This window comes from Buteo buteo, chromosome 13 (genome assembly GCF_964188355.1).
Source record: "Buteo buteo chromosome 13, bButBut1.hap1.1, whole genome shotgun sequence".
NCBI classification, from domain to species: domain Eukaryota; kingdom Metazoa; phylum Chordata; class Aves; order Accipitriformes; family Accipitridae; genus Buteo; species Buteo buteo.
The window spans coordinates 9791377-9803439 of record NC_134183.1 but is presented as its reverse complement, the minus strand read 5'-3'; the positions used below and the strand labels follow the sequence as shown (position 1 = coordinate 9803439).

The following is a 12063-nucleotide window of genomic DNA, read 5'->3' as shown; positions in this document are numbered from 1 at the left end:
GGGCTTCAGTAAGGAGAGATTTGAGAGACCTCCTGGGCAGACAGCCAAACCTTCTGCAAGTTCCACCTCCTTTGTGCAAATTTTGACTCTTTGTAGAGACCTCACCACAAGTACGCTTCACAATGAAAAGGAAGAATCCAGTCTAGGAGCTTGACCTATCAATTTAAAATGCCAGCAGGAAAAAAAAACCAACACCAAAACAAGTAGATGGTGCAGCAAAGCAGGCAGCAGAGATTAGAGATACCCAGCTACGCAGAAATCTGCATCTAAAGTTCGGTGTAAAAGCAAGGTGGAAAAAACCAATGTTTGCAAAATATGCTGGAAGCACTGCAGAGCCTGAACAAATTATAGATATGGCCTCTAGATTTGTACTGCTTATCTATGCACATCTACTAGTTCAATTTAGAACAAAGACATAAATCCTCACTTATCTCTACAGCTCATGAATACTTCATGCTCATAATTAAATGGCAAAAAATAACATTAGCATTCCACTGTCAGTAAACCAAATGACATTCTCTTTATAAGCATCTTACATGCTCTAGAATCCACCTGGTCTTCTGAAGACTTAGGTTTTTAGCTTCAGTGTTTCTCTAGCTGATAATTCCACACTGTACCTTTCTTACAATAGCACAGCAAACCGTGACTCCTCACTGGAATTTTATATAAAGCTTGCCCTTCCCTGAGCATTTTCATTTTCCTTGCAAGGCATCCAGTGTGATCAGAGTGTGATGTTTGGAAGGCTGCTGTCTTTCCACCCCTCTAAATGTAGCACCCCTCTAAATGTATGCTATTTTAACTCCAGAGTGTCAGAGCACTTCAGCAGTTTCTCTGGAAACCAGAGATTTGTATTGCCAAATGGAACAGGAATGCCAAGGCATCCTTCAAAATGTATACTGTAAAGTGCAAGAAATGGACAAATCTAGAAAGTAAGACCAAACGTGCTATGTAAGTGAAATATTTAAGTTTTAAAGAAAATTAAAGGACATTTCATGTATCATCCCAGACAACCCAGAAACAGAGCTGTGCAATTCTAGAGAAGTCCAGAGGGATGGATACATGACACTGAAAAGGGAGGTAGTTCATACAAAGAAGGTTCCAGGATTTACAGGATGTCTTGTAATCTCTGTAAGAGGTATGCCTCCTCTGCCTGAGCCCTGCTCTCCTCCACAGGCACAAACCTCATTCATTCTGAAAGAAAGGTGGTCCTGGACATTATCATAACACTATCAGGCAATTTCTTTTGTACAGAAGTTACTGAGTAGCCAGACACTTGAGAACATATTTGTCTTGCAGCACATTATTGGTATCTTCCAATCAATTTCAATTTCCCAAGGCAGGATCTCATGAGAATACTCTAGGAACTAACACACTAGAACAGACTATTGACAGCACACCTGCTCTGTGGTACCTTCTACCCTGGAGCTACTGGCTGCAACTGCAGCTCAGAAATCTTACAAAGCACCTTCTATGCAAGAGGAGATTTTCAAGAGAGAATAACACTCCAGACTGTGGTCAAAAACAACTAAAATTATGTTCTGATTAACTTATAGGATTTTTATTCATCCAGAGACAAAACAGCAAAAAAAAAGTTTACATGTCTTAATAACCTGCAGCAATATACTTTGTAATTAGTTACAGGACATTCCTTTCGTTGTCATTTAGTGCCTTCTGGTACTAACCACAAAGGTAAATAGGACCATAGAAGCAGCATTTTCTATAACATTCCTGTTAAATAAAGGTATTTGTAACAGGGAGATATGATGAAAATATCTACCATAGTCACGCTCCTTGCCCCTTTTCTATGCCTGCTTTGTATCCCACCAGTTTGTCTTTCAGAAGTTTTGCAATTTCTATCATGTCTTTTCAGAGAGGACCAAAACAAAGCATGGCAGTCCAGATGAGCTAATGGTCTCTAAAAAGACTGTATTTTCCATTCCTTCCTTAATAAGCCCTAATGACTTCTTCCTTGAGCTGTCCGTAATGACAAGTGAATGCTTCTCCTCAGAGGTCACAGTTAGTTCAGGATACATCTGTGTGTGGAAGCAGTTTAAGCTGAACCTCATGTTGAGCAGCTACCATATTCCATTTGGTGCTTTGCAGTCCTTTATGACTCTCATTACTTCTTGATCAATCCAAGCAAATGCGTCACTGACAAGTTTTGCTTATTTATTTTTTGTTCTTTTCTTTCAGATCAGCATTATTATTTATCTAACAGCAGTCTCTTGCATTCAGAACACTGTGTGCTAGCTTCTGCCCATCATTACAGAAAAATTGTTAACATCTTAGAGAATCCTTACCCTGGAAGGCACTCCTGCGAATTTTTGCCCTATGGTGATGTTGCAAGTCCTTTGTTTTACTGTCCCACAATAATGCCAAAGTCTCAGTTGCACTAACCATCTTCAACTGCCATCAACTACACCAATATATAGACCTCCACCACTCTCTACCCAAAGAGAATACTCCATCTCTTACCTTAGTAATAGTACTTTGATGAGGTTGCATAGCCCAAGAAAAATAGGTGGTCTTAAACTGCTCTGTGTGCACTTAGTCTATTGAACACTTCATTAGAATAGTAAAAGCTAGACAAATAAAGCATTACCTAAAGCTCCTGGCAACTTGATTTAAACTGATTTTTCTTCCCCAGTTTTATATACAGTGCAACAAAACCAGTAACATGAACACTTGATTTATATAAAATCTACATTAATGGGCAAGACTAGTCAAGAAACCAAAGAACAAGCTGGATGCCTGTGAGTTGCAAAGGAGGGATCCCATACACAGATTCCTCCCCCCTGCCCTGCAAGTCTTATTTTGTAGCATTACATTGCATCAAAAAAAAAATCCCCAACCAAAAAATACTGAGAATGGTGTGTTTATTTGTTGGGTTGGCAATACAGCTGTTTTGACATGAAACAGTTCCTTTTTTAAATAAAAATACATAAGCTCACATTTTGCATCTTACTGTTAGATGATGTTTTATAGAAACATCCATCTACTTTTCCTGGTAATCTCAATCGCCACGTCAGTATTACAAACTTGCTGATGTTGCCGTGTCACACACAAGTAATAAAACATAGTAATGGAATAAATTCCTCCCTGAAAATGAGTTATCACCAGCTTTGCTCTCTTTAGATTTAAGAGCAAATTTTTTGGCCTTATGTTGCTATGGTCTCATGTTTAGTGAGGACATCTATTCATTTTTAAGTCTCCCACTCTCACCACAACACAAAACCAAAAAACTTATTAAACCAAGCCCACAATTGCACACATTTTTCCCCAGGGACAGAATGAATGAGAACAAACAGCACATGTTAGATGTTGGTCACACTATATCAGTGCAGTGCTAGATAATCACTGAGGGCAAACTCTAGGGGCTAGAGAAAGTAAACCACAAAAATCTCCAATTATTACAGCTGTATCACCAAAATAATGCTGACCCAGTTATACCAGGAGAAATGTGCTTTTACTAGTACTATTTATTTCAGGCAGGATTCAACAAAGAGGCAGTCTGGAGAAGCATAACTTTGCCAGAAAAAGCTTCACCTGCGCTACAAGGGGTTTCCTAGTATAACATATTGCCATTCTTATACTACACCCTTAACCCAGGGCCATATGAATCCAAGAAGTTCTTGGCACCTAAGAAATTAAAAAAGCCTAAGAAAGTAAAATTATGATGTAAGCAGAGTTTTCTTCTGTAATTACAAAAACGCAAAGCATCTAATATATCAAATAGCAGAGAAGTCAGTACATTTACAATGGTATTCTTAGATTTTGAAGCCACATTTAACATTCAGACATGCATTATCTAAGCACGTTCTGACAACACTAAACCCTACTGACACCATTTCAGCCTACATACTTTACACATATTACATTTTTTCCACATGCCAGTCCCTCCTTAATCATGGAGTACCACACAACAGTACAGCCAGTATACAATTGAGCATCGGTCAACCTCCAGAAGAGAACTTCACACTGCAGGACAGCATCTTGCTCATAAGTCTGACATGGAGGAAGCTAACGAGGGCCCTCCACAAGGAAGATAAGCTCTAACGGCTCAGTCTACTGTGCCAGATTACACACGACGTCCAACTTACATACAGGGGTCTACAAATAATGCACAAAGAGCAGCCTGTAACACAGACAGACTGGGAGACAGTATCAAAGACAAGAGCCAGCAAATTTGGCTCCACATGTCAAGGGATGAGCAAGTTTGGCTCCACACATCAAAGGATGGAAACATTGTTCTGACTGGTTTTCCTTTTAGCTGCTAGCACTAGCCATAATCAACTTCCAAAATGTTATTTTAGCTCCTACTTTATCAGATATCACATATTTCAATGGGAGTTTCTGCAAAAAATTATACCAGGTCATGTATTCCTGATGTTGTCAGAAGACACAGTATGAAAACTGAGCTGAAAAAATAAAAATCACAATTTGTACATGGAATTTTACACTGCAGGGCATATTCAATCCAGTAACACTGAAAGCAACGTAGAAGATGAACTGTTGTTGGTCCATGCACTTAAAGTGTAATCTCTGAGGTAGCCAATGCTGTGAGGTTAAGCTGCACTTAAACAAGATCTGAAGGGCTTTACTTTGGATTTATCAGATTTACAGATTGCAAAACAACAACAAAAAATTGCTGTCTCAGCAGCCAGCAGAGCAAGAACAACTTAAAAAAAAAAAAAACAACCAACCAAGTAACCAACATGGTAACAAACCACCACTGTGGCTGAATTGAGAATTACAAGAGTCACTCTTCCAGTATGACCTAAAATAAGATGATCTCTCTCCCAGGAGTCTCCCTTATGCCCTGAAAAGAGACAAAAAACTTTGCAACTACCATCAGAAATCTTTACTGAGTCTACCTCCAGCCTCCTTTCTCCAGAAGAGAGCTGTATTTGATTGTTTAAAACAAACAAAAAACCCAACAACACAAAAACCACCAAAACACAAAACCACAAAAAATCACCACCAAACAAACAAAAAACACCACAAAAACTCCACAAAACAAAAACATGTAATAAACACAGTCTACTTCATGTGTAAGGTGATCCTACAACAGATTGTATGAACTAGGATTGCTGATTACTCTTTTCAGTCTGGCCAACAAACGTAAATTCAGACACATATTAATGTCTGATGAAGATGTTTTTATAATCTGAAGATTGATCTCACACACTACAAAACTCACTGAACAGCTGGCATGGTTTATACATACTGCATGATCACTGCAATGAATAGTGCCATTCAAACAAAACCACAAAATGCTCCATCTCCAGTCTTCAATTTACACTCATGTAAGGAATAATGGAATTTATTATTTTACCATATCAAGTGTAATTTTTGTTTAGTGGAACATGCAACAGATTAATGAAAGAGCTGGATTTTAAAAAGGGCAACTATAAGCCGAAAACAAGGCAGTGCATTTATTTTACAGGAAAGTAACTAAAGACCCTAGGAACGTAGGAACAACAATCTCATTTTACATAGCTTCACCATGGTTTTAAAATCATTCAAGTATAAAAAAAGATGCAATTCGGCATGATAGATGTCTATAAATAGCATGTGAATGTAAGGCTGGTAGAAATAGTGACTTTCCTTTAAAAGTTTTAATGGCAATAATGAGCGCTGAACCGTCAAATTAATTTTAGGTCACAGGTTTTAATTGTGAATCTCTCCAAAGATTTTGTTGTTACACTTAATAGATCTGTTACTATCAAAAGACTAGCAGTTGCGATGAAGAAATAGATACAGTGGGACAATGCTTTTCAATATAGTTCTCTTCATAGAGTTAATTATGCCATTACAAAACCCCACTCATAGGTATCTTAACTGTCTTCTCCTTCCTCATTCTCTCTGAGTACAGGAATGGAAACCACATGAAGAGCTTACCTCCATACTTGTCTCATTTCAAGTGCTGACATTTCTAAGAAAGGTACTACCCACAACTATACTAGACAGCGTGTATCTTCACTGCAGCAACACTAGGCAATAGTTAACTTGGCCCAAGTGCCACTGCTGCAGGTAGAAATGTTTGAAAGCTTCTTCAATGCATAGCATTATCTGAGACTGCAGCCTCTGCTTCTGTACCTGTCTGTGCTTACCTAGAAGTTAATCATGTATTTTTTTGTGCTGAAAAAGAGTTCTTCTCTTCCCAGAAAATGCAGGAAGACTTATTTGGTATTGAAAGGAAATAGATATTAAATCACTCAGGTCCTTCAACATATTCCTATCTTCACTGCAAAGGGAGTACTTCTGGTCTCAAGTTAGATTCCCAGCTCTAGCACATACTCCAAACCAGCCAAGTCACTCTGGCAGCAGTCAGTTTCAAACACATTCTGTGTGCACATATAATACAAGTATACCCGCATTTAAGCATGGATTATAAACCCAGATAAACTGCAGTAAGATAGCAGAAGTTGAAGATACACGAGTCATAGTAAGAGATTTGGATGTAAAAAAAAAAAAGTGGCCTTACACTACCCAAGAAAACCCCTCTGAATCAGTCATATTGAACCATAAAGAGTCAATCATAGAAAAAGCACAAAGTACATATTATAACCTGAATAAAAACTATATTCAAGAAGAGTTACAATGTAAAATTCTCACCTCTGTGCATTATTTTATGCTTTTCCCTCAGATATGTGAGTCCTTTTATTACCTAAAGACAAATAAAAATAAATTTTTAATTTATGAAACAGAAGAGATAATTGCATGCTTTGTCTGTACAAGACTTCCAGCTGAATGCAACAGAACTGAAATCCCCAAATGTAATCGCTGTAAATCAATATTTTATTTTAATTTGTACCTCCAGCTCAGACTAGAAAAAGTCAGCCAACCCCTTACTGGAAGTTTTGCATACAGAGCTTGTTGCACAGTAGATATGAAAAGGTAAAGTTCAAAATTTTTTAATGAAGTGTTAATTCTGTTCTTATCCAGAAGCATCAGCTGATACAAAAGCAGAAAAATCACAGCAAACACAATAGAACGTGCTACTCATTCCAATGTCCTGAGCTACCAAATAATGACAGGTACAAAGACTGCTTTTTAAAAGAAAGCAACACATTAAAAATCTGGTACTATTTCTCTCCCACATCCTTCAGTCCTGAAATGGCAGCTTCCTGGATCTGGTATTACTGCACCAAGACACAAATGTACCCACTTCCAGCCTTTGAGAGCTATGAACACTTACCGCAATGCTAACTTTGCCCAGTATCTGCTCTGGAATTCTTCCAGCCTTTTTCAGTACTTGATCCAAGGAGCCACCATCCTAATAAGAAATGTTTGATTAGTCAAGCTTTAATCAAATTACTCTAAAACATTTTAAACAGGACTGTAGTCTGAAGCCTAAATTTGGTGAGGAGAAAAAAAGCATTGCCTTTCATGTTTGAGTTAACATTGTTATGGTGCATACCTGAAAAAAAAATAATAAAAGAATCACTCCTCAGTAGGAATTAGTCAGTTTTATGATTATTTTAAAGAAACATTTGGCCAGTAACAACATCCACTCAAATAAACACTTCACACAATGATCTTCCATACTAGCATTTTCATGGTTTTGATCTTGTTAAGGAAGTACTATCCACAAACAACTATCAACCAAGCATTAGGAGTTCTACAGATTTCTGTAACTTTCAGTCCAATGCAGTAACATGCATTATTTTTTTTATTGTCACAGCCATCCTATGATACACTCTCCCCCTCCAAAGACAGGAAGAGGAAGAGTGAAGCAGCATAGAAGATTTTATGATCCTGATTATGGGGATGAAAATTTATCACATTGGAAAAGACAGAGTTCTCTTCCTGAACATAATGTGTGCTGCTAGTGGCACCCCGTGATCATAACTAAACCCAGATCCCTGTTCCCCTCATCTCCCAGATGAGATCCTACACAGAGAAAGTTGGCCTCTGTTACATCTGTATATCCAGGGTGACTTCATCAACTTCCAAGGATGGAGGGTTGATTTGGCACAGCTCTCAAAGAACCAAAATAGGAAGAAATCTTTTTAAACTTTCATGGTAAGTAAGAGCCTTGCTAATCTTATTGGGTTAAATAAATTGAATGCACGCACACACACACCCCCAGCAAAGTCAAATGTATTCTACTGTTGCCAAGAGCTTTTGAGAAGGAAAACTGTAAAAAAAAAATATTTATTTTTAGCAACTGATTCAACAATGCACTTATGCATAAGTTCCAGATTCTCTAGAATAGAGACTATACAAACAAAGAAGGAATTAGAAAGTTAATTCTCAAATTAGAAGACAAACATCCTGTTGTCCGGATCAGCATCTGATATCTCCCAGTACTCAAGACAAAAATCCAACTTGAGAAAGTAATTGCCTTCTGCCTTAAACTATCCTTTTAAAGTTTTCGTGCATGTAAAGAGAAAAGCTGGAAAGCAAGGTTTTATTATTTGAGGACTAAAATCTAAAACTCTTAAGAGAAGGAAAGTATATAAATACTTATTCGATCATGTATTTTTGTAAAACACACCCACATACACCACACTTGATTAAAAATACACCAACAGAAAAAAAATGTCTATATAAATCTCTTGTATAACCAGCCTGCATTTCTGGACAGCTGTCTCTGCTGAGACACTGGTATATTAACAAAGATTTCACACAGAAAAAAAAAAAAACCAAACACAAAAAACATTCCCCCCCGCCCCGAGGACTAGCTCAAATCCTGGAATAGGCTGAATACAATTCAACAGCCTAGTGTTCACTGCAACCTTCAGTGTCTTTCAGGAGCAGACTCCAATCCTTTTGCCTGTTAAATACCTGCTGCTAAACAAAGTTATGCATTGATTTTGAATTTATGTACCTGAATTTATGTACCTAAAAATATCAAACACTCAAATCTTCAAGTTCCATGCCTTTTCCACCTCCAACTTTTTATTCGAATTCATACTTATGTTTCATAGCTCACTGCTAAAAATAAGACTTGACTGGCAGTAATTGAAAGAAAGATATGTACAAAAAAGACAATGGATATTCTCATCTAATCTTTTATCCAAAAGGAGACCAAAAACTTCCACCTAATGATCCACATTAAGACAACAGCTTAATGGCATAATTAAGACTACAATTTAAATAATCTACCTTCTCTATTTCATATCTTACTGATCAATTTTTCTATTTGCAAAATCTTGTATCCAGTCTTAGACCAGATTCAGCACTTAAACACCAGATTTCATACTGCCTTCTCTTAAACTGAAGAGATGTCTACTGTCAGATATATTGTTCCCTGCTTAAGAACTTAGAAACCCTGATTGTCCCTGTTAATTTTCTCATTGACAAATAAATAGAGATTCTTTAGGCCTTTTATTTCTACATGTAATTATACACCACCACCACCTCTCTTTTGGCATGAGTTACCATACACGCTCTTTTAGCAATTGCAGATGTGCACGTTTGTAACATTTAATAAGGTATTCTGAAACAATGCCCAGTCATTTTTAACGTCTATTTTCCTATTTTTCATTATTCTTTTCAATTTTGAGAGACTAACTTCTTTATAATTACCAACAGTCATTTGTTTTTTGGGGTATGCACACCTTCTATTTGGCTAGCACATGCTTAAAAATGGGATCATGATCACTTGTTCCTAGGCAACCATCGATTTCTTCTAAAAATTTCTGTAATAGAAGACCAGAGAAGCATTAAAACAATCACATGTACTTCCCAGAAAAAATGTTTCTCTCCAAACAAACATTTTTTTCAGGGGAAAAAAAATAAAAAGGTCTTCAGATTTATTGTATTCCATGTTGTTAAAAACATCCTCTACTAAGCAAGTGAGGCAAAAAATTTGAGTGACCTCTAATTACAGAAAATTTACGTTTAGTGTTTGGCTCCATACGGTTAGAGAAAGGCAAACAGATATTGAGAAGAATGTGTACTTTTTCTATTAAAATGAAACACAGTTAACATTTTTGGCATTAAAAAAGTTGTGTAAGATCCTTCTGGGCTTGTTCACTTCCTATGCACTATTCTTTATGTTTGCATTTTCTGTAAAATTTGAAAAAAGGAGACAAGATACAGATTCATCTAATAAGAATAAACTAGATTTTCATTATCATAGCTACTAAGGACTACACAGCTGTAGCGTCAGAGTGATGTGGTCAATTCTGGATAAAAACAAAACTAAACCCAAATCAGAACAAGTATCTAAGTAACAGAATTGGATAAATATTTTTTAAATTAAAAAAAAAACAAAGAGGACCACAGATAAAGGAGAAACAATTGGGAGGCTACATGTGTACAGTTTCGACTTCTATAGAAGAGCAGATACTGGAGAAGGGGATAAAACAGATCATACCCATCCCAACTTCAGATTTGCAGAGTAAATCTGAAACACAGTATTTGATTCTTTATTCATGCAGAAAGGTCTACTTTGTTAACCTAAGTCCTGTTGACTTAGGTTTTGCATTAATGGTCTGTTAACAACTTCAAGCTAAGACAAATTTATATGTACTTACCATATGTTCCATGCAAATGCTGATTTCTCCATCACTGTAAAAAGCTCCATAAAAGCCCACTATGTATGGAGAGTTGCACTCGTGTAGAACTTGCAGCTCACGAATGATCTGGTTTCGAATAGCCGGCTTGATCTCTAGATGAATTAACTGTAAAATAATCCACTCTCTATTATTTTCTTAGTTGCAAAGTGCCATTCAGAAGGAACAGGTTGTTCAGAGAGGTTTTCAATACCTAGCTGGATAAGGCCCCGAGCAGCCTGCTCTGATCTCATACCTGAGACCGCTTTGAGCAGGAGTTTGGACTACATGACCTCCTGAGGCCCCTTCCAACCAGAATTATTCTGACTTAACTGTAAAATAATCCATCCTTATTTTCTTAGTGGCAAAGGGAAAATACTACAATACAGCATGAGAAAGCTGAAACATCAACACCCATGAAAAGGTGGGATTTCCATCTCTTCTTTTCACAAAATACTTCTCTATCAGAAACTTTTTGTTCCAACACATTTTCTTCACTTATCTGGTTTTTATGGATAGTTCAGAAACTGAAGCTCTTTATGTCAAAGAAAAGCCATGAGCAAATGTCTTAAGGAAATGTGTCAAAGGCATACTGACTCAGAAGCAGCTACTGAAAAATATCTGCACAGGTGTTTGTGAAGCATTAGTGGAAGTAATTTGAGGTTCAGCTCATTCAAAACTCCCCAAACTGAATCTAAATCTAAAGGCAAGATTACATAAAATATTTTTTCCACTAGACTGTTTATCTCATACAATACAAGAAGTGTATCTCTTTTGTGAAAGGGAAGATTAAGAGACGTTATGGAAATGAGATTTTAGTGAATATATGAGAGGAAAAAATTGCAGTTCAGCTAAGATCTTGGTTGCATCAAATATTAATGAATTGGGACAAAATTTCTGTTAAACCCACAGTAGGTGGAAAAAGAAAATCCATTAAATTGATTTAGTTCAGGAAAACCTCAGTGATTTGTATGTATATTTCATAATTCCCACACCTCAGAAGTGAGCATTTTTCTTTGCTTCTCCCCAAACTGTCAAGTGTACTGAGCATTGTTTATTCTTAAAATCAGTACATGCACATTTTTCTTTAGTTTTGCTGAAGATGACAGTGTACACTTCTTAAAAAAAGAAATACCTGAAGCCTTTCAACTTCTCAATTTAAAAAATGGAAATTTTCAGTGTAGTATAACAATGGGATCTGGGATTTGAGTGTGACCTGTGTTCTATACTTCTCAAAGGCTAGGTTATGTTTCCCATGAACCACAGCAGCCAGCCTGCTATCTCACCCACTGCAGTGCAACAGCATATGCCCTGACACACTGCCTTGTAACAAGTGCCACCTGTGCAAGGAACTTTGCTCCTGGAAGAAAGAGGCATGAGGTACCCAAACAGAAATAATCAGGCAGTATCAACAAGATGCATTTCCCTTACTGTATTTGGTTCCCAGGGATATTGGGACATAGTGAAAGCTCCTCACATAAACAAAATGAGAATTAAAACATGAAGCTATTTCAGTTAAAAAACTCACTCGGTTCTTTTACAAACTAGGTCACAA

The 12063-nt window shown here is 37.0% G+C and overlaps 1 protein-coding gene across 2 annotated transcripts in view; it reads right to left on the bottom strand.

The window, feature by feature from the left end:
- The window catches only part of MAP2K1 (mitogen-activated protein kinase kinase 1), a 42192-nt gene that overhangs the window by 10088 nt on the left and 20041 nt on the right, over nt 1-12063 (bottom strand). For both annotated transcript variants that reach the window (XM_075044641.1, XM_075044642.1), the window contains exons 3-5: nt 10491-10637; nt 7202-7279; nt 6619-6670 (exon numbers count right to left, since the gene is read on the bottom strand). In XM_075044641.1, the coding sequence (XP_074900742.1) occupies nt 6619-6670; nt 7202-7279; nt 10491-10637 (277 nt within the window). The remainder of the gene's footprint in view (nt 1-6618; nt 6671-7201; nt 7280-10490; nt 10638-12063) is intronic.